At 53.6% G+C, this 22,426-nt stretch overlaps 2 protein-coding genes and 1 long non-coding RNA gene across 8 annotated transcripts; 1 reads left to right on the forward strand and 2 right to left on the reverse strand.

Annotated features, from left to right (window-relative positions):
* Positions 1-926: 926 nt before the first annotated feature.
* On the reverse strand, positions 927-6,773 carry LOC136792013 (uncharacterized). 2 transcript variants are annotated; one of them, XR_010835104.1, is made up of 4 exons: positions 6,113-6,773; positions 5,568-5,698; positions 1,652-2,171; positions 927-1,453 (listed from the first exon to the last, which is right to left on the reverse strand). It is a non-coding gene; the product is annotated as an uncharacterized lncRNA (long non-coding RNA). The 2 variants fall into 2 exon arrangements; XR_010835103.1 differs by having other exon boundaries at positions 5,568-5,701.
* Positions 6,767-9,815, forward strand: GNMT (glycine N-methyltransferase). Its single transcript, XM_059075690.2, has 6 exons — positions 6,767-7,082; positions 8,140-8,267; positions 8,718-8,834; positions 8,980-9,122; positions 9,229-9,350; positions 9,440-9,815. The coding sequence occupies exons 1-6, from the start codon at positions 6,877-6,879 to the stop codon at positions 9,609-9,611; spliced, it is 888 nt and encodes a 295-aa protein (XP_058931673.1). The 5' UTR covers positions 6,767-6,876; the 3' UTR covers positions 9,612-9,815.
* Positions 9,816-9,934: 119 nt separating this feature from the next.
* Positions 9,935-22,426, reverse strand: PEX6 (peroxisomal biogenesis factor 6). 5 transcript variants are annotated; one of them, XR_010835101.1, is made up of 18 exons: positions 21,449-22,426; positions 19,764-19,927; positions 19,206-19,289; positions 15,504-15,606; positions 14,997-15,130; positions 13,977-14,088; positions 13,402-13,610; positions 12,829-13,024; positions 12,555-12,631; positions 12,273-12,405; positions 11,986-12,191; positions 11,807-11,868; positions 11,476-11,717; positions 11,059-11,175; positions 10,858-10,935; positions 10,566-10,705; positions 10,195-10,371; positions 9,935-10,031 (listed from the first exon to the last, which is right to left on the reverse strand). XR_010835101.1 is itself a non-coding variant. In XM_067006234.1 (18 exons), exons 1-17 carry the CDS (start codon positions 22,328-22,330, stop codon positions 10,235-10,237), a joined length of 2,910 nt encoding a protein of 969 aa, XP_066862335.1. In that variant the 5' UTR covers positions 22,331-22,422; the 3' UTR covers positions 9,935-10,031; positions 10,195-10,234. The 5 variants fall into 5 exon arrangements, 4 of the variants coding, with proteins under 4 accessions (XP_066862335.1, XP_058931631.1, XP_058931635.1 ...); XM_067006234.1 differs by having other exon boundaries at positions 11,476-11,584; positions 12,862-13,024; positions 21,449-22,422; XM_059075648.2 differs by having other exon boundaries at positions 11,476-11,584; positions 21,449-22,422.

Consider the following 22,426-nt stretch of genomic DNA (forward strand, 5'->3'; position numbering starts at 1 on the left):
AAAGTGTACGCCAGTGACCCCACCAGCTCCCGCCCCTCGTCTCCACCTCTGCCTGGCCCTGTCTTTTGGTCTTGAACCTTGCTCCCTGATGACGACACCTGACCACTCCATGCTTCCTAGCTGTTGTGCCCGGAGCCCACAGGGGAGGGAGGAACCCCAGTCCCCACAAAACAGCTGGTTGCACCATATTCTCTGGGAGTAGGGGAGAAATAGGAAGGCTGGCCTCTGGGGAGAAGGGGTGGGAGGCTCTGGCACCTCCCTTTCTGTCCTGAAGGCAGAGATCTGTGGTGGGTCAGAAGCAATAGTGGTGACAGCTGCGAGTAGTCAGTGCTTTAACCCTGCAATGCACTCGGGTGGGCGCTGTTAGCCCCATTTTGTAGAAGAGGGAACTGAGGCTTAAGTCACAGGACGCACCCAGAGTCCCGTTGGCAGTGGCACAGCTGCACGCGGACTCTGGCTTTGAGACCCCAGCCCACTGTATTCCTGCAGCCCCAGGGCCCCTCTCCCAACACCTGGTACTGGCCATGTGATTTGCATTGAACTGGTTTGGTTTCTTGCCCGTAACCCATGCCCACCAACAAGTCTCTTTTAGAAGGAAAATAGGATGCAGCCCCTGCTTCTAGAAAGGAGAGAAGGGTGGAAGGTCCCGCCAGCACTGCACCCACACCAGATCCCCTGAGCACCCGCACCCAGGCTCCCTCACACTCCAGTCTGGGCCCAGCAGGTAGGAGGGGTCACTGCTGAGGTGCCCCAGAAGGATTTTCCCAGCTTCTGGCACAAAGGCTCTGGGGTCCCCCCAACTCAGGCTCAGCCTCTCCCCCCTCCCCCCTCCCCAGGGCTGGGAACACCAAGGCCATAGAGAGTGGAGCAAATTGGAAGCTGCTTCTCCTCTGGCCCATGAGGCTTAGAACAGGCCCTTGGAGGATGATACTTTTTGGTCTAGCGCCCCCCTCCCCATCTCCAGCGCTGATAGTAGCACCTGTTGAAGGGGCTATGGGCAGAGATTCCAGCCTAGACTGTGGTCCCATCCTGGACTCTGGTCTGAGAATAGGAGGTGACTGCGGGGGTCCGGGATTGGAGCCCAGGGCTGGGGAAACATTTGCAAGCCCCTGGACTGTCTAGGATTTGGTGGACAGTCTCTGACCACCCCCATCCTGTCACTAACCCACAGCACTTCAGTACTTGGCTTAGGTCTGTCCCCAGAGCTTCACTGTCCTTAGAATAGGATGAGACAAAGACCTATCCCCTTACTGGGGTGTTGGCCCAGGGGCCCAATCCCAGGCCTAGGCCCAGACCAAAGAGGGCAGCGCTGTGACTGCTTTGCTCTTTGACCTGTGGCTGCTGCAGGATGAGTGCCCTCACTTGCTCCCCATTCCCCACAAGGCCAGGCGTGTTGCACACTCACTAGCTCTCTACTCACCGACCCCAGCAGGCAGCTTCTCCCTGGCCCAGCCTAGAAAAGAAAGAAGGCAGGATCAGGATTCCTTTTCCTCTCCCCACCACACACACAAGCCTTTCTGAACTGGAGTACTGCCTCCCACTTTCCCACACTCCTTCCCTCCATAAGGTGAGGGGTCTGGCCGAGCTCGAGTGAACCTGATTTCAGTCCCCTTGTTAGAAACCCAATTAGAATGAGGTCTCCTACCCTCACCTGGACATGAGAGTCACTGGATGCTTGTTAAACATACAGATGGGCCCCCCTCAGACTTGCTGGGTTGGGGATCTAGGAGTCTGTGTGGGTCCTAAGATGAGGCCAGCTGGAACCCACTCCACCAGGAGAAATTTGCGTGTTGTGCTAAGAGGGGCCAAGACCTCAATGAAGCCGCACCGGAAGGAAGTCTTGTTCTCAGAAACATGAATTATCAGAACCCCAGAGAGGATGTGTCTCTCTTTTGGAGACTTTCATCATCCAGAACCACAAAGGCTGATGGACAAACCACAAGGCCAGTTTGTTCCAGTTCAATGACAGTCAAGTCTCAGGGGTTGGGGTTCTGTAGTCTCAGAAGTGGCTGCATCAGGGTCTCTGTGTATACGTTTTAAGGAACAGCTCCTAGGAGGCAGGCTCCTCTCTTCATTTCCAAGTTCCTGGGTGGTATTTTCATGGAACATCTTTTCGCAAGTTACAAAGTGGTGCTTTTCACACGTTTGACTCCCATCTGTCAGAAAGTTGTCTTAATAAAAGTTTTGTTAGAATAAGACACTTGACTGCCAGAATTCCTGCCAGAAAATGATAATAAATATACAAGCCCATGAAGTTTACAGTTTGAATGGAAGCCCTTTAAATAAGGACACCTTATGCAGTTCACAACTTGTCTACATGTTCACAGCAGCCCTAAATCGCTTTAGTTCACAAGTATGAACAAAATTCTTCATATCTTTGATCTTGAAAAAAACACATTTTTTCGTGACAGATGCACGGTCCATGCCTAACTGGTTTGTGGAAGGACTCTGTGTACTAGTCCTAGCAGCAGAGCCAGCTGAATCCCTCTTGAACATCCACTGATGGCCTGGCTTGCACTATTAAGAAATTTCACTGGAATAAGAATAGTAGCCACTGTTTCTTTTCTTTTTTTTTTTTGCGGTACGCGGGCCTCTCACTGTTGTGGCCTCTCCCATTGCAGGGCAGAGGCTCCGGACGCGCAGGCGCAGCGGCCACGGCTCACGGGCCCAGCCGCTCCGCGGCACGTGGGATCTTCCCGGACCAGGGCACGAACCCGTGTCCCCTGCATCGGCAGGCGGACTCTCAACCACTGCGCCACCAGGGAAGCCCGTAGCCACTGTTTTTTGAGCGCATATTACTATGTGGCAAGCACAGCCCTACATGCTTTAATTAACTCATTTAATACAGCTGTGATCCACACAAGGCCATGGAGTTTTAAACACGTTATCAAAGTAAAATACACATACAGAAAAGTACACTTAAGTGTAAGCTCAATGAATTTTTACAAACTGAACACCAAAGTCACCAGCATGCAGATTGTGAAATATTATTACCATCACTCCAGAAACATCCCACACACACCCTACAAAAAGAACAGGGATTTTTGTCTACTTTGTTCACTGCTATATTCCCAGTGCTTAGTACAGCGGTGCCTGGCACAGAGTAGTTGCTTTCCCCCCCGCCGCCAGCCGCACCACAGGGCTTGTGGGATCTTAGTTCCCAGACCAGGGATTGAACCCGGGCCCTCGGCAGTGAAAGCTCAGAGTCCTAAGCCCTGGACCGCCAGGGAATTCCAAGAGTAGCTGCTTAATAAATATCTGTTGAATGAACGGAGCACAGAAAGGTTACATAACTTGTCCAGGTCACACATTTAGGAAGTGGCCCAGCCAGGTTTTGAACCCAGATGGAATGGCTTCAGTGTCCTGGGGCATAGCCTCCATGCCATAGAATCTTGCAGCCATAGCTGGTTGGCTCGTCCACCATCCTCCCCTTAGACATGGCTCTCTCTTCTAGAAAGCAGACCAGCTGCTGTCCACTAGTCTATTTATGTCCTCAGAGTTTAAGGTTGGACATGCAGTTAGGAGCAAATTAACCTTCAAGTTTTTCTCCCTTTTCAAAGTTTACAGTTGTGTATAGCTTAAAGGCAGCTTGACCTTTCACGCTGCCCTCAAGAGCTGGCTTCTCTTTACAATTTCTTTAAGAGGAATCCGATTTTACTCATTCTTTCTTTAAAAGTGTACTCTCCATCTATCAAGGTTATACAGGCCAACAGAGCTTAAACTTCCGCTAAACTGGGTGTGATTCTCTACAGGAGGTGTAGCTGCACATTGAGAGGGGAGAAGTGGGCCAACCCCATCACCAGCTCCAGGGGTGGCAACATCTACCATCATTACTTTTCTAAAATAGAAAAGGTTCTCTGTCCGAAAAACAAAACAAAACAAGACCCTCAAAAAGCCAGGTGTGGGAATTCCCTGGCAGTCCAGTGGTTAAGACTCCACGCTTCCACCACGGTGGGCACGGGTTCCATCCCTGGTCCAGGAACTAAGATCCCACATGCCACGCGGCCAAAAATGTAAAAAAAGAAAGAAAGAAAGTAATGTAACCACCATTAATTAGTATTATAACCTACCAATATAGGGACCAATTTTATACTCATTTGATGGGGCTTTATTAAAGCAGAGTGAGTCATATCGTATATTGAAAAGGCTAAAAAAGGATCCATTGTAATAAATCTGCTAGCAGAGTTCATGTGGGTGGGTGGCATTCCAATGGTCAATCTGAACAGATAGTCAGCAGAGAAGAGTTTTTTCCAGCGGCTTGGACTAGAGTTTGGAAATTGGCATCCCTCCTCTGAGCAATGTATTTCTACTTGTTCTGAATCAGAACAAAACCAGCCAGAATGTCTTCCATTTGTAGTTACTGTATACACATAATTCACAATTCTAAGATTTTAATGTGTCCTCAAATAGGTATAGCCTTGGAGTTTGTCCAGTTGCAGCCATGTTCCCAACCTAAAATCTCTTTGCAAACATATTATATACATTTGGGGATGAAGTCTTTTCAGCCAGTTGCAAATAATAAGCATTGCATATTAAAAATATCACCTATTCTTATTTTCAGCTAAGTCAAACTGTAAATTGATTTATATTCTGTGACCTTCTCTTCCATGGGCCAGGGTTATCTAAATTTGGGTTTGGGTTATCTAAAATTCACATAGAGTAACCAAGTAAAACAAAAGGCTGTTTTGATATATTTCAGTGGGTAGAAGACATGGACAAACAATTTAGCAATGAAGGACTGCAATTACTTGGTACATTTTGGTGGTAATTAAAGAAGATTACAACAATTAAATACAATTTTCTACCCAATGAAATATCAATGAATAATATCTTCATGTAGAGAAGGTTGAAACAAACATTTGTTTTGGGTGACAGCATCAATTAATAGAAAAATATCATTTGGAAAATAATTTTATCATAACCATCCACATGTTCACTCTTTTGAAAAATTGTGGGAGCATTTTAAATGTTCAGAGCTGGGGGAGTGAGTAAACAAGTTGCAGCACATCCTCTCAGTGTAGCCAAAAAATGCTTAAGGCCAAGTAATTTATGGTCAAGAGAAGACAATATGCTTTTGATAGTTAAAAGCAAAAAAAAAAAAAAAAAAAAAAGAAAGAAAGAAAAAAGGTCCATGCAATTCCATGTGTACTCTGTTCTCGACTTTTTTTTTTTAATGCCTCTGGATGAGAAAGAAATCAAATAATTACTAACTTCAGGACAAAAATCTTATCTTTGAAATGAAAAGCACGTTTAGAAGCTATTCACAACCTATATATTTTTTTAAAAAGCCAATTTTACCATCAGCATTCATATTATTTAAAAAAATCATATTATAAACTCCCCAGGACAGTGTCTTTCTAAGCCTGTAGCCAAAGACCTGTCTGTAGGGTCAGTGTGAGCACAGACTCCACTGCTAGGGCATGGGCAGGCCCACTTGAGGTTGTCTGTGCGCTAAATATAGAAAGGTAAGAATGATTACATATCTTTGGGGTTCCTCCAGCTCCCGGATTCTATAGATGGTAAAAGGGGGAGGGGATGGGGAGGCTCCTTTGTTCTAAATTCCATACCTCTACTTTTTCTGAAGCCAGAAGAACAAAGACAGGTGGTGGAGGCTGTTCTTGCTGTCTTGGGCTTCCCTGGGTGGCATCATTTTCCTGAATCCACCTCAGTCCAGGCTCTTGTCCCAGGAAGAGACCTTCTGCTTTGGGGAGGAAGGATGGATGTACAGTAACCAAGCCAAACGACCAATTTATGAAGTGACAGTGAACAACACGATAGCAAGAGCACCAAGCACTCCCAGCCCTGACCCTGGACTTCGCACTCTGTGGGCACCTCCATGGAAAGCAGTTGGTCTTTAGAAGGGCACTTGGCTGGAGAGGAACTGGAACCAGACTTCACCTTAGGCAGCTCAAAAAAAAGCTTGATGCCTCACCTACAGGACAGAGGAACACCTGCCCCCAGGTGGGTGGAATGATTCCTTGGGCCAGAACTGCTCCTGGACTTGAATGGCCAAGCCAGCATTTACCCAGATACTCCCCATTCCTTCCTTCCCTGGATGACCAGGCCCTCCTTCAGCTGGACGGGGTTATTTTTTAAAGATTTATTTATTTACTTTATTTTTTTGTCTGCTTCCGGTCTTAGTTGCAGCACGCGGGATCTTTGTTGAGGCATGCAGGGTCTTTCATTGGGGCGCAGGCTTCTCTCTGGTTGTGGCGTGCGGGTTTTCTCTTCTCTAGTTGTGGCGCGTGGGTTCCAGAACGTGTGGGCTCTGTAGTTTGCGGCAAGCGGTCTCTAGTTGAGGCCTGCGGGCTCAGTAGTTGTGGGCTTAGTGGCCCTGCAGCATGTGGGATCTTATTTCCCTGACCAGGGATAGAACCCGCATCCCCTGAATTGTAAAGGGGATTCTTTACCACTGGGCCACCAGGGAAGTCCCTGGACAGTGCTTCTTTAGATACTCGAATACCTTTTTTTCCCTGCTAGGGAGGGTCCAGCCCTGGGATGGACCCATCTCTGTGGACTTAAAAGTTTCTTTCCAGCTTGGGGCGGGGGTGGAGCGGGCACTCTCACTTCTCCCCTCTCTCCTGGCCCTTCCTGGGCCCTCCTGCGACCTGGGTTAAGTGGGCAGCGGTCTGGGAGGGTCCCTTCCCGCCGAGGGATCGGCCAGAGGGCCGGATCTTCAGGCGGGCGAGAATCGCTTGTCCAGGTTTGCCAGGCAGCGCCCTCCCCGCGGCCCTGCAGCCGCGGCCCCGGGCCCGGAGCCCAGCAGGGGCGTGTCCCCGAGCTCACCTGCCATTGGGCAGGTGAGGCAGCTGCAGTTTGTCAGGGGCCGTATTATAAACGCGGAGCCGGTGGCAGCGGAGCCAGGCACGTCGCAGGATGGTGGACAGCGTGTACCGGACCCGCTCCCTGGGGGTGGCGGCTGAAGGGCTCCCAGACCAGTACGCGGACGGAGAGGCAGCGCGCGTGTGGCAGCTCTACATCGGGGACACCCGCAGCCGCACCGACGAGTACAAGGCTTGGCTGCTCGGCCTGCTGCGCCAGCAGGGCTGCCAGCGGGTGCTCGACGTGGCCTGTGGCACTGGGTGAGCCCGGGCAGGGGCCAGGGCACCGGAGTGAGTGAGAGCGGGTGGCAGGTGGCGGGTGGGGACCCGGGTGAGCGGGCGCCGGGGGACTGGGGTGAGTGAGGATCGACCCGCGCAGCTTGATCGCAGGACCACGGCCGGGCACGTCAGGGCAGCCTGCTCCGCCGACACTGAGCGGGCGGGGACGCGACGCCAGGGCCAGGAATGAGTGTTTGCCCAGGCATAACAGGCAGGGCGAGGCCGACGATGGCAGGACGGGCCTCTGGAGACCCAGGGTGAGAGCGAGGGTGTGGGCACATCGGGCGGGGAAGGCGGGTTCCGGAAGGCGGCGCAAGGGCCAGGCTTCGGGGCCATACCTACCTAAGCTCTGTTCGGGCTTCAGCGCGGCAGCGTTAACACTTGTTCGATATGTGCCTCGGCCAAAGTACTGTGCCAGGTGCTTTTGATACATCAGTTTTTAAACTCCTCACAAAACCCCATGAGGTAAGAAGTGATATCCATTTACAGCTGTAGAAATTTGGCCTCAGAGAGGTAAAGGTGGAGAGAAGATGCAGACCCAGGTTGTTTAGGGTCTGACCTCTGCTCTGAACCAACATGCTGGGAGTTCCCTGGTGGATTAGTGGTTAGGATTTCACCCTTTCACTGCCGAGGGCCCGGGGTTCAACCCCTGTTGGGGGAACTGAGGTCTCACAAGCCTTGTGGCGCGGCCAAAAACAAAAACAAAAAAATCATGCTATATTACCTCCTGTGCTCAAGTTACCTAACTTCCAGGAGCCTCAGTTTGCCCCATCTCTCAAATGGGGATAACACCATCTACCTTACTGGATTGCCATGAGGATTAATGCACATTTGTAGAATACCTGACTCGGTGCTAAAACAAAAAAGAACAGTTGCTACTGGGTTCTCAGCAACAGATTTGCCAGGTCAGTTGAGGTCAGTGGAGAGAGGCTGGGGACAGGATATAGAGGAGACAGAAGTGTCCAGCACAGGGTCTCCTCCTTGCCTTCCCAGGCCCTCCTGACTGCCCTCTCTGCCTGTCATCCCTGGTCCTGCCCAGGGTGGACTCCATCATGCTGGTGGAAGAGGGCTTCAATGTGACAAGCGTGGATGCCAGTGACAAGATGCTGAAGTATGCGCTTAAAGAGCGCTGGAACCGGCGGCACGAGCCTGCCTTTGACAAGTGGGGTACGTGGGTCCAGCCAGGCGCCCTCAGCCCAACCACCAAGGACACGGTTCTCTCTGCCCTGGGCTCCTTTAGCTCCTGTGGTGGGGTGTTTCGTTTTCCTCAAGGGAGACAGTCAAACCACTGTCATTTCCCTGAAAAGGGAGGCTTAGGAACCAGAATGAGGTATTGAGTATGAGGGGCTAGTTTTAACTATGTTTATAGAGTCTTGTCTTTCCCCAAAATAAAAACCTGTAAGCACAGAGCCTTCCTTCCCAACCATGGCTTCCTCCTCCCTGGACCCCTCTTCCCCTTCACCCCCCATGTCCATAATGATCCCCTCCCCCTGACTGGATGGGGAGTCCCTGTGTGTGTCTTGAAGGCGAAACTGAGGCAGGACTCCACGTGGTGGAGGTAGGCACTGCTGGGACCATGATGCCACGCTGACCCCTCTTCCCCTTCCCGGCCCTCAGTCATTGAAGAAGCCAACTGGATGACTCTGGACAAAGATGTGCCCCAGCCACCAGGGGGTGGCTTCGACGCCGTCATCTGCCTTGGAAACAGTTTTGCCCACTTGCCAGACTGCAAAGGTGAGAGAGGATGTGGCCTTGGGCATGGACACTGCTTTGAACTATATCCTTTCCAGGCCCCTGGGGAGGAGAAAGATGGGAGGGAGACTGGTGCTGGGGGCCCTGAGCAGACGCAGCCTCTCTGTCCCTGGCCGGCGGAGTTCAGGGGACCAGAGTGAGCACCGGCTGGCCCTGAAGAACATCACAAGCATGGTGAGGTCAGGGGGTGTGCTGATCATCGATCATCGCAACTACGACCACATCCTCAGCACAGGCTGCGCACCCCCAGGAAAGAACATCTACTATAAGGTGGGGCCCCCGGGGGAGGGGGCGCCCAGAGAGGGAGGTATGGTACTGGGGTCCAGGTCCCATTGGTAGCTGCAGAGGCTAACGCAGCTGGCGCCACCACCTGCAGAGTGACCTGACCAAGGACATCACAACGTCAGTGCTGACGGTGAACAACAAGGCCCACATGGTGACCCTGGATTACACGGTGCAGGTGCCAGGCACTGGCCAGAGCGATTCTCCTGAGTTGAGGTACCCACTTGGCAAGGCAGGGCGGGTGGGGGGGTGGTGAGGGTGCTGAGACCACCAGTCCTCATGGTTGGTCGGGGGCTCTGTCGCAGTAAGTTCCGGCTCTCCTACTATCCTCACCGTCTGGCATCCTTTACGGAGTTGCTTCGAACAGCCTTTGGGGGCAAGTGCCAGCACAGCGTCCTGGGTGACTTCAAGCCTTACAAGACGGGCCAGGCCTACATTCCCTGCTATTTCATCCACGTGCTCAAGAAGACGGACTGAACAAACCCTCAGCTCCCACAGCCCTCTGCCCAGGCGCTGCCAGGCTCTGTCTGGGGAGGGGGGGACCAGTAGCCCCACACCAAGCCCAGCCCCCCCAGTGCAGATCTTGGGGGTGTGGGGAGGGGCAGACTGCAGCTGGGGGGCAGGGATTTGGGTTCAGGCAGATGGAAGGCTGAACAATATATGCCTTTTTCAGGTCCTGTATACCTTGTGTTTGTTATCAGAAGGGTCAGGCTCCTGCAGTGCCCACCCTGCCCTCCCCTGAGTTTACTCCGCCACCGGCTTGCTCTTCTCCACACCAACCTTTTAGACCGCAACACCAGCAGGGGGCGGCATACGCTTTATTTTCAGCCACAGATGGGGCTCCCTCAGGACCTGATCCTTCCTCCTGAGCAGAGGGGCCTTAGTCTTGGAGTTGGCCTGGAGGGTGGACAGGTGGGAAGAGGATGCCTCCTGAGCTCTCTCGGGGCTCCTGATGCCACTCGGCACTCAAGGGAGTGCCTGGACGTAGGCAGCGTTCAGGTGGGTTGGTGGCACTGGCCCGAGAAAGAGCCTTTGCTCTCTCAGGTCTCTGTGGAGATACCTTTAGTCCTGCGGGCAGGGTCCCAGGCTGCAGGAGGCTCCTAGCAGGCAGCAAACTTGCGCTGGATGCTCTTGTACCGGAGCAGCTCGTGCTCGCTGACTGAGGGCTGTAGCCGGGCCGCAGCCTGCAGCAGGTCCTCCATGGTGAGCAGCAGTGCCGAGCTCCCGGGCTCCAGGCCTGGGGGTGACAAGGGGAGGTGAGGCCAGCTGGGGCCCAGAGGCTGTGGTCTCTGCCCGAGCAGGCGAGCACCCTGGTAGGCACCTTCTTGCCCAGAGTCCCCTAGTGATCAACAGTCCCTCCTCTGAAATCCAGAACCAGGCCTGGTGCCCACTAGGTCCTTGGCTGACCTCGGGGGCTGGTGAGTGGCTCACCTTCCTCCAGGTCCCGAACCCTGCGTTTGAGGGCAGCTGTCATGGCATCGGAGCATAGAGAGTAGAGGTCTGCGCCCGTCAGCTGGGGTGGGCAGTGGTCCAGCACATCCACCAGGCTCACAGAGGGCTCGAGCCGGAATCTGTTGTGGGGATACAGGAAAGAAAGAGACTTACCTGGCATCCCCTACTCTGTCAGAAGGCATCCCTGACCAGCTTGTCGTGCACTCTGCACTTATCCCCTAACCATCCCAAGGCCCAAACCCTGTGGGGGTCTCCCTCTAATAGGGCGTACTTGCGCGTGATGGCGCTCAGAACACGCAGCTGGGAGGCGCGGTCCTCGCTCACTCCCACAAACACCAGCTTGTCAAACCTTTAGGGAGACAGGTGGGCGTGAGTGCCAGGGTGCCTGGCATGAGGGTGGAGAGGCACCGGATGGGGGTCAAGGGACAGGCCCAAATGGGCCTGGCGGAGGTGAAAGGTACAGGGTACACACCTGCCGGGCCTCAGAAGGGCAGGGTCCAGGAGGTCTGGTCTGTTGGTGGCTCCAATCACAAACACATCCTGAGTGCTGTGAAGCCCATCCAGCTCGGCCAGGAGCTGAGACACCACCCTATAAAGGAGGAAGTGAAGGTGAGAGAGTGCTTGGTGCACCCTCAGCCTCTGCCCTGCTTGTGGTGCTCCTTGCAGGCTGTCTCCACAGGGCCCCCTGCCCGGTTGTGCTTTGTGTACCCCTCCACACAGGCCCCCATCTCCTCAATGCCCCGCAGCCAATTCCACAGCCCCTTTTAGCTTCTGTTCAACTATCGCAGAACCAGAAGGGCAGGAACTCTTTGGGCTCCAAAGACTAGTGCAACCTGTCTCCCATCCCTCTGTCCTGGACCCCAGATTCCATTCTGGCTCAGACCCCCACCTGTCCATCACACCTCCAGAGTCTCCACTTCGCCCCCGGCTTGGGGCCAAGGAGTCCAGTTCATCAAAGAAGATGATGCATGGAGCTGCGGCCCTGGCCCTGGCAAACACTTAGGAGAGAGAAGGGCTCACAGGACAGGGAAGCCCAGGCAGGTTTGAAGTCAGGAGATGGGGAGGGAAACCCGTGTTGACAATTCATCACTAGCACTTCAGGTAAGAGGCCCCCCCCAGCAGGAACCTGACCTGGGGAGAGGAAGCCTAGCAGTGACCGTGAGCAGCCTGGGGGTAGGGGTGGCTCAGGGGCCAGAAGCCCTGCCCCACCCCCCACTCACCTTGCCGTACATTCTCCTCGCTTTGGCCCACGTACATGTTGATCAGCTCGGGCCCCTTCACGCTGAGGGAGGGGGTGGGAGAGGGTGAGACTCCTCAGACGCAGAAACACACAACACACCTCCTGCCCGCTGCCGCTGCCCCCAATCCACCCGCCCTCCCTGCCAGGCCCCCTCGCCACCTGAGGAAGGTAAGGCTGCACTCAGTGGCTACTGCCTTGGCCAGGAGGGTCTTGCCCGTGCCAGGGGGCCCGTGGAGCAGAAGGCCGGAGCGCCTCAGGCCCAGGCTCAGCAGCTCAGGGTGCTCTAGAGGGAGCTGAATAGTCTCCAGAATCTCCTTCTTCACCTCCTGCAGCCCACCTACATCGTGCCAGGACACCAGGGGGATCTAGGAGACGGAAAGGGCACGGTTAGGCACGTGTTGGTGGAAGGAGCTCCGGTCCCACCTCCAAGGACCTGGAGTGTCTACCTTGGGGGCTCCGACGGCCTGGGAGTGAGCTGACTGCAGCTGCTCCAGCGCCTGCCCGAAGTCCTCAGCCAGGAGAGGAAAGCCAGCAGCACACAGCTCCCCCTCATCCTCCTCACTCAAGCCACCGGCCCAGCTGTAAAGGAAAATCCAGGGAGGCCTCTGGAGGACCTAACCTGAGGTCTCCTCCCCATCAGGGCCCTCACCCTCCTCCCTTCCTCACCAGCCCCTACCCACCCATACCGCCTCTTGCCGCCTTGCCCCTCCTGTGCCCAATTTCTTTACCCCGAGTTCTTGATCCTGGTGCAGGCTGCCCGGCTGCTGTGGGTCAAAAGGGCATAGAGATCCCCTACCACAAAGCCCTGGGGAACCACAGGAGAGGACACGTGAGCAGGGCACAGTAGGCAGGAACCCTTGGGGGCCTGGACCCCTGGCTGGAGCAGAGGCCCATCACTGATGCCTCGGGTTTTCTACCCTCACTTGCACACTTGCATGGCAGCAGGACTGAGTACCCCCGTCAAAGAGTGCAGGGCGGCCCGTATCCTGCCTGGGTACTCACTGCACACTGCCGTGCCAGCTGCGCCAGGTTCACCTCTTGGCCCAGCGGGAGGTGGGCGGTGAGGGCCCGCAGGATGCTGAGCCGCTGCCCCTCTGACAGCACAGGCACCTCCAGCTCGTGAGGAAACGCTGTCTGCACATCCACAGGCAGGTCCCGGGCCCGGCTTGTGGTGGCCACGACCATCAGGGGAGGGCAGCTGTAGACAGGGAGTGGGCAGCACTCAAGGCAAGAAGGTGGCCGGCAGCCCCTGAGCACTGCCTCCTCCCGAGGCTGGTGCAGGAGAGCAGGGAGGAGGGTAGGGCTGGGATGGGACACGGAGATGGGCACTCCAAAGCTTCCTGGATGGGGTATCCCCCACACACAGGGCGCTCAGTGAGGGCAGAGGCTGTGCTTTAGTGTCCCCCAAGAAATACCAGGGACTGCATCCTCCTCCCTCTGGGTACCCCCATGCCCCTCAGCTCAGGGCTGCCTGGAGAGCAGCCAGATGGGCCGTAGACGTCTAAGAAGCCACTGAGGGGGTGGTGAAGAGAGGGCTGGACCCTACCCACTTCCAGGCCCAGCGCTGGATGCTACCTGGTGAGGGGGTCTTCATCCAGGAGGAGGCGACGCAGTGTGGCCACCACACGGGAGTCCTCGCCTAGTCCATCACGGTCCCGGCCCAGCAGGTCCACGGCTGTCAGCAACAGAACCACAGGCCGGCAGCGCCCGGCCCGGGAGAAAGTGGCCTGCAGTTTTGTCTCCACAGCCCCACTGCTGTCTGCACAGAGGCTGGAGCAGGGCACCTGGGGAGGGGTTCCCGATGGGCCTGTGAGCAAGGGGGCAGGGGTGACTGGGGCAGGAGAATGCGGGGAGGAGTCACAAGAAGGTACAGGCCATCTCTTTTTGGAGGGCAGGGATGGGGGAGGAAGGTAACACTGGCCGAGCCCTAACTCTTCTTTACCCTAACCTCATTTCCCGGGCTGTCCACCAAAACCTTGGAGCATCCTCCTTCTTGAAAGCATCTCTCAGTAGCTCAGCACCATGGGACTACGCCTGACCCACTGGCCCACTAGGCTGAGGTGACGGGGTCAGGCTTGTAGCCAGGGGGAGAGGGAGGATCCGGGCTGGGGAGGAGACGTGGTTGGGATCTACTCTCCAGGGACCCTCACCTTCAGTAAGTGGAGGCCGAGGCAGCTGCAGGCGGCAGCAACTGCAGTGGTCTTCCCACTGCCCGGGGGGCCCCGCAGAAGGACACTGCCTGTTCCTGTCAGCAGGGCACCCCTGCAACCAGAGGAGAGACGTTTGTTTCCTCCATTCTGCCCAAATGTGAGAGTCTCCAGTGACACAGGGCCCCTTGGATCCAGAAAGCAGACACCGTCCTTGAAGCAAACCCCCTCCCCAACCCCCGGGGCTGCCGCCACACATGGTGAGGCCATATTTCCCACACCACCTTGGTACTCTGGCAGGGGCATGGAGCATATCTAGCAGCTGAGACTAATTATCTTTTGTCATCAAGAAAGCCTTGGCTATTCTGTCTGGTTTGGACTGTCCTGGGCGGAATTAGGGAGGCGTGTGTGGCTACACTTAGGCCAGTGGTATGAGGACCTGTGTCTTTCAGGTACAGGAGGGTGAAGGTCAGGATGGCTAGTGGGCTCCCCAAGGGGAATGGCAGTCTCAGAGACAGTTGTCCCCGGTGGAGATTCTTCCTCCATAGCTGACCTTGGAGGACAGTGGTTATCCCAGGAAAGGAGCCTGGGAATTTGCTTACAGAAAGGACATGGGGGCTTCCCTGGTGGCGCAGTGGTTGAGAATCCGCCTGCCTATGCAGGGGACACGGGTTCGTGCCCCGGTCCGGGAAGATCCCACATGCCGCTGAGTGGCTGGGCCCGTGAGCCATGCTGGGCCCGTGAGCCATGGCCGCTGAGCCTGCACGTCCGGAGCCTGTGCTCCGCGCAACGGGAGGGGCCACAGCGGTGAGGGGCCCGCGTACCACAAAAAAAACAAAACAAAACAAAACAAAACAAAAAAAACAGAAAGGACATGGGCTAGTGGCCTGGGCCTAACAGTTGGAGGGAGGTCCACCTAATTCCACTCTGAACAGGGCATTAGGAACTACTTGTCTGGCCTGCCACCCCTCCAGGGATGTTCTGAGCAGGCTTTTCTCACACGGAGGCGGAGGCCTCACTCACCCTGGCTGGAGGCGAGGCTTCAGGGCAGCACAGAGCTCCGTCACCAAGCCCTCCAGGCCTGGAGGAGACAAGCTGCTCCAGGGAGTGGATTCACCTGAAGGAAGCCTTGGAACAAGGCTCAGGGTAGAACCCACCTGTGAAAGGTGGGAGGAAACTTTAGTTTCTAGAAGTTTTGTTTTTTTTTTTCTAATTTATTTTATGGTTAATTTACACTGTTGTGTTAATTTCTACTGTACAGCAAAGTGATTCAGTTATATAAACATATACATTATTTTTCATATTCTTTTCCATTATGGTTTATCCCAGGATACTGAATATAGTTCCCTATGCTATGTAGTAGGACTTTGTTGTTTATCCATTCTATATATTAATGGTATGCATCTGCTAATCCCAAACTCCCAGTCCGTTCCTCCCCCACCCTCCTTCCCCCTTGGCAACCACAAGTCTGTTCTCTAAAAGTTCTTTCTGCTCCTTTCCCCAAGTCTACCCCCACCGCTAGGACCTCACCAAGTACAAGGAGGTGTGGGTGGTGTCGGCTACGTAGGCCCTGGTTGGCCCATCCGGAGCTTCCCCAACTGTTTTCTTCACTTTAAAAAACATCTCCCGCCACCTGCAGGAAAGAGGCCCAATGAACCCCAGATCCAGAGCACGCACACCCCTCCCCAAGGGCAAGGTGGCTGTCTCAGTCAGAGGTCCACTGCAGGGACAAACTCAAGAGCAGCACAAATAAATATCCCTAGACATTGCGGAGGTGGGGAGGAAGTGGGGGACGTGGAGGAAAAGGAAAGCAGATGGTCTTTCTTATCTCCCCGACTGGATCATATGCATTTTGAGAGCAGGAACTGTGCCTGTCCTCTGCATCCCGCATGACAACATCACCTGAGGGTGTGTTTCTTCAGGTAAGTAGCCTGCCCACCCACTCCAATGGGAGAAGCCACGGCTGCACCAAGCAGTGACCATCTGACTGTTTTCACTGGCTTCAGAACAGTCTCTCCCTCAAATATGTACCCACCAAGGCCACCCAAAACCTCAGAGGAAAGAGTCCCTTGGCTCTTTTTTTTTTTTTTTTTTTCCGGTACGCAGGCCTCTCAGTGTTGTGGCCTCTCCGGTTGCGGAGCACAGGCTCCGGACGCGCAGGCTCAACGGCCATGGCTCACGGGCCCAGCCGCTCCGCAGCATGTGGGATCTTCCCAGACAGGGGCATGAACCCGTATGCTTTGCCTCGGCAGGCGGACTCTCAACCACTGCGCCACCAGGGAAGCCCCCTTGGCTCTTATTAAAGCATCCACAAAATCTAATTGCAGGCAGATTCCTTCATAATGACATTTAATGATTAATGATTCTCTGTTTTGGCTGCACATTAGAATTATCTGTGAAACTTAGAAAAAGAACCAACATCTCTCAAATATTGTCTGATTGCATTCAGTAGATTAGAGGCTGCCAGGAGCTGAGGGAAGGAGGGAACAGGGAGTGACTGCTAATGGGGAGGGGTTTCTTTCTGGGGTGATGAACATGTTCTGGAATTAGTGATGTTGATGGCACAACCTTGAGACTATACTAAAAGCCACCGAACTGTACACTTTAAAAGCATGAATTTTATGGTATGTGAATTATATCTCAATTTAAAAATTAACATTTTCCTTCCTTTGGAAAAAATAAAGACTGCACAGGTCCCAGCCTCACCCTGCTGCTCCAATAAGTCTGGGGTGGGACTCATGCATTTGTATTTTTCGAAAGCTCCCAGCCATAACCAGGGCTGTGCAGTCACTGGCTAGTGTCAGTGAGTTAGTGTTACTCAGCCTACTAAGGGGGTGGGTAGCAGACAGCAGTCACTAGTCCAATTTTCCAGATAAAGAAATGAACTACTCCCATCTTTAATCCTCAGACAGCACAGCAATGACAGAACCTGGGCCTCTTTAAGGTCCAATCAGGGTGCAAATTCCTTTGCTCAGTGATGCACAGTCACAGAACTGCTCCCTCTGGCAGCAGAGGAGGGTGGGGGTGGGAATGCTCTCAGGTGGAGGGGGAAGCATACCAGGTTAGTAGTATGAAACTCATGTAACTATAACCATAGGCAGTGATTGTGGTAAAAACTAGAACATAAGGAAAACGGTCCTCCTGTTATTCATTATAAATAAATGATGGAAGTAAATAAATGATGGGTGGGTCCATAACCTAGAGTCTCAATCAAGCTGAACATCCTGAGTCAGAGTGCATATGGCAGGCAGTGGAATCCAAGGAGGATCAGTGCACTGGGGCGGGGAGGGGGTGGGAGACACGCCCACCCCACCCCCCCTTCCCCGGAGAGCAGAGGGACCACCTCAGTGAGTACACGGGCCAGACCTCGGGAACATATCTGGACACTGCTGGGGAACACCGGGCTGCGTTCCCGAGAGCCAGATGGGAAACAGTGGAGCTGGAACCCACAGGCCTGGCGTGGGAAAGCGGAACGCTGTGGAGTCTGAAGGGGCTATAGTGGACTTCCTTGCCAGGAATCACAGAAGCCTCCCTGCAGGGCTTCCCTTACCAAGTCCAAGAAGTGGGGCTAAAGCACTCATCTCTGTCCTTGGACCCACCTGTCCACCCCAACCCTGCTTTCCAGGACCTGCTCAGGGGGGAAGAACCGTGTGCTCAGCACCCAGAGGAGGGAGACATGTCTCCAGGGGGCTGGAATGGCAGAGGTCCAGGAACAGGACGGGTTTGCCAGTCTGTCTCAGGAGGGCCTAGTGCCTGTTTTCCTTTCAAAGTACAAAGGGTGGGCATTCTGCAGTTTTCCTACAGAAAGCTAGCTCATAAACATCTGCTATATTTAAGATGGGATACAGAGTAGGAAGTGACGGATAGCAGCCTGGCATTCTCCACCAGGCCCCAGTTGTAGATTTGAACTGGGAAAGCTCAAAGAGGTGCCCTGCAGCACCAGGTAGGATTACATGGGGCACTACCAGCCCCTTCCTCTGGGTACCATAGCCCTGAGACTGGGGAGACAGAGTGCTGGCCAGAACCCAGCTCTGAATACCGACCAACCAAGGATGAATCAGGTGCTCCAGACAAGGTGTCCCTCTCTTGGCAGAGGGCCCAGGCTGGCTCGGCCCGGGACCTTGGGCACTATGGCTCTTATGCCCAAGTTCCTGCAGGTGGGTCCCACCACCTCAATGAGATTTCCTGGAAAGTTGGGTTAGTGTGCCTACCAGCTGTCTTCTCCTTCTAGTAAATCCCGACAGGAAATCAGTCCTGGGGTGTGGAGCTACACATTCTTCCCCCTTCACATAAGGGCAAGTGGTCTCTAAATTCTTCGCCTCACCATTTTACATGCAACCTCTGTAGTCAACAGGAGTCAACAGGAGGAGGAGAAAAGTTGGACTCCTTGTTTTGGGTCCCTAGCTCAGTTATGCTCTATTTCTCATTCTGTTGAGGATAAGGAAGGAGGGAAGGCCTCCCAAGGACAGCAGAAATCCCTCCCTCCCCTGCCTTGGGAGACAGGATTGAAAGCAGCATGTGCACATTCCATACATTAGGGTAGAAATCAGGGCCTGGGTCTCCTCCTGCTGAGTGTATGGGAGGTGTGGCCTAAACAACACTGGTTAAGAATGGAAAGCAGGGCTTCCCTGGTGGCACAGTGGTTAAGAATCTGCCTGGCAATGCAGGGGACACGGGTTTGAGCCCTGGATCTGGGAAGATCCCACATGCACGGAGCAAGTAAGCCCGTGAGCCACAACTACTGAGCCTGCGCAGCTGGAGCCTCTGCTCCGCAACAGGAGAGGCTGCAACAGTGAGAGGCCTGCGCACCACGGTGAAGAGTGGGCCCCGCTCTCCGCAACTGGAGAAAGCCCTTGCACAGAAACGAAGACCCAACACAGCCAATAAATAAATTAATTAATTTTTAAAAAAATTTATATATATTAAAAAAAGAATGGAAAGCAAGGAATCCCAACTTGGTCTAGGCCATTAAACTGTTCTAAATGCTTTACTTTATTTAGGACCACCAATCGATTTGAGGATAAACACCCCCAAAAGCTAGTAGGCTGTGGTTCTTAATTCTTTTTTCAGACACATGCCTACTTGAGAACCTGAAGAAGGTATGTGCCTTCTGTCCAGAAATATGTGTGACAACAACAAAATGTTCTTATGCACAAAATTATTCCACTCAACTTGAGGACTCCTGCACCCAGGTTAAGAATCCCAGCTGTAGGAAAGGAGGCAGCTGCGTACCTGGGCAGTTTCTCTGGGCTTCCTTCCAGGATCTCTACTTGCCCGACTGTTGGCACACACAGAACATCCCCTTCCTGGACTGCCCTGTAACACAGCAGTGGCCCTGGTCAGCTCACAATGGAAGTCAAGAGCATGGGCCTGACACGCGCCCGCACAGCCAACCCCAACATGCAGACTATTTCTTAGGGGCCTACTGCCCACCCAGAGATCCCAAGCAGTTGTACAGAGAACAAGTCTGACCTAGAAAGAGCTGCAGGAAATGGCAGAGAGGCTAGAGAGGGGATCAGCGACCAGAGAGGGGCAAAGCAGGATCCTGGCTGCTTTGGGGTCCTCCCAAATCAAAGTGGTTTCTCAGTTTAGGATGTCTGGATTCACCTCCTGGTCCAGATTACTCTTCTATTGTCCGCCTGACACAGCAAGAGGCTTCTAGCCACAATATTGCCTTAAACTGTGGCTTTTTAAAATCAGATGCTCTGTGGTACCTGAATCTAAGGCGTGGGATAGGAGAAGAGCAATGAGGGTAAGGTGCTATCCTCCTGAAAGGGTGACGCAGCTAACCTGGGTGTCTGAAAGTGCCGGTAAAGAATATGGTCATAAGTTCCATTAGTGCTGTAGTGAGGAGAGGACACAATTTCGATGTGTAACTCTTTGGCAAACGGAGGCCCAGGCAGCACTGAGCAGCTTCCTTTGTCTTCAGGGGTGCTGGAGCCCTCCAAGTATCTCTATTAGAGAAATAACCACCACCTTATAACCTTCTCCCAAGGAATCAGGCTCTACCCAATCTCTTAGCAATCAATATTTCTGCTTCCATCCTTTATCCTTCCCATAACCATAAGGCTTGTGGGAGAGGAGACCTAAGGTAGCAGAGCTGAATACCTATATCTTCCTGAGAAAACAGAAATCTCTCCTTCTAATGGGCACCAGGAAGAGATTTCTGACTGACTTTTCTGACTCTCCCTCCAAAAAGTTCACCAGGAAAGATAACCATTCCATAATACCTTTATACTGGCCCAGAGCCAGTGAAATAGTAAAGACATTTAATGCCCACAAGTCATTTGAGTGACACTAGGCAGCCACTGGGAATATTAATTGGACATTAGTGGGGACACTCTGAATTCGGGCTGTAGTTAAAGGATATGATCACAATGAAGCTGAATGGGCTGCGTTAGCTGAATGAGCTCCAGTCTGAGTACTCCAGTATTTTTCCTCCATTCAGAAGGAAATCCACACCTGACTCCCATTCCTGCATATCTTCTATCTCTTCTTGACATCCCATAGCACTAACTGGCTATGCCAGCATTACCTAATATAACTTTCTACAGTGATAGAAATGTTCTATATTAACATATGGCTGTTGAACACTCAACATATGACTAAAGCAATCAACGAACTGAATTTTTTTACTTCATTTACTTTCAGTTGATTTAAAGCGCCACCAAGGGGCTAGTGGCTTCCATACTGGACAGTGCAGGCCTAAACCATACATCCAGGTGCTTAATTAAACAGTAGACTATATTTGTACCCCCAAAATAATTACCTTCTTGAAGTCAGCTTCTTAAAGGCAGAAACCAAAAACTCTTCCTGGATATATTTAATAAAATATTAAACACCAAGCACTAAAGATAATAAAGAGCCCTTCCCTTCAAGGAATTTACAACGTACAGTTGAGGATTACACAGATTACATGATCATAACAAAGCAATAAAATGCATGCTTTCTGAAAGGTACAATACAAAATGCTATAGTAAGAAGAAGTAATGTTAAATTTGTGGTAGTGAGATTATATAAGGCTTTGAGAAGATAGTGCCACCTTTAGATGGGCCTTCAAGGAAAGAATGGTAGGATTTTAACCGAGGAGGCTAAAAGAATAGGAAGGAACTTGAAGTCAAGGATAGCATGAGCAAAAGCTGTAGGTATCATCCTCCATACTACCCAGTACAATACCGGATACACTGCAGCAATTCAACAAACAACTGATTAGATTTAGTAGATTAGTATATACATGTGGTAATTTGACCGTAATTTTCACCTTTCACCCAAATCGTGAAAGCCCTTCCAATGCACCACCAACATGTTTTAATTGTAGAAAATGGGTAAACAAGGCTAAGAGGCATTAAGTGAAAAGTCCAAGCTCTAAGGAGTAAGGGACCTAAATTCTACAGCTCTTATCTTCCAATTCAGTTAAGACAAAGAAGAGGGGATAAAGACGAGGAAGCATTCCTGACCTCAGTCTGGTATCCTACCTGAATTTTAAGCTCTCCCACCTCCAGGGGATCACAGCCGAGATTAAAAGCCAGAGTAGCAGGCACGAGTGCCAGTCCGTCAGCGAGGGGCTCTCCCAGCTGCCCAGAGCTGGGTCCCAGCCTTTCACAGAGGTCCCAGCGAGGCTCTAGGACCTGCACGGTGGCCAAGTGTGGCTGGGAAGTGTTCGATGACTCTCCAGCCCGGGTCACCCACACCCATTCGCCCTGGAAGAGGCTGAGGCTACGGAGACAGCTCCGGCTCACCCCCAGTGCATCTCCAGTCCCTCCCAGAACTCCCCGGAGTTGCCGGACTGTGCCAGAGGCCGCGAAGGAGGACACCACCGGCGGGGGTGGGGGCCGGCTGCTGTCCTCAGTCTCCGGACCAACTTTGGCCTGCCCACGGAGCTCAGTCACAGCTAGTCGCGTCCCTGGGCCCAGTAGCCCTTGTAACGCCGGCCGCGTCTCCAGCACCCGCGGTCCGGGTACTGGCAAGGTCTCTCCGCGCCTCACCAGCAACGGCCCGACTCTCGATCCGAGCCCAGGCCCAGACGAGGTGCCGAGCAGCGCCCAGCCTAGCGCCGGGGGCCGCCGCACCGGCCGCGCCCGCACCCATGCCCCGGATCCCAGGGCCAGGAGCCGCAGCAGCGCGCGGCTCACCAGCAGCTGCGGAGGCCCCGGCCCCTGATCTTCGGTGCCCGCGCCCGGTCCCTCCAGGGCGGCCACTAGCAGCGCCGGCCCTGCCGGGCTCTCCCCAGCAGGCCGCAGAGCCAGCACCAGGCCCAGCCCCGCCGCAGGCCACGGGCCCCCGGGAGGCAGCAGCACCGCCAACGGGGGAGTCTCCGTCGGGAAGGGATCCAGGACCCGCAAGACTGCCAGCGCCATGGTGAGGGGAAACCAACAAGCACAGAGAACAGCAAAGGAGGGCGCCTTCCGGAGCCGGAGAGCCAGACGGCCAGACGGGCCCCACGCCGCTTCCGC

Source organism: Kogia breviceps, chromosome 10, assembly GCF_026419965.1.
Source record: "Kogia breviceps isolate mKogBre1 chromosome 10, mKogBre1 haplotype 1, whole genome shotgun sequence".
NCBI lineage: Eukaryota > Metazoa > Chordata > Mammalia > Artiodactyla > Physeteridae > Kogia > Kogia breviceps.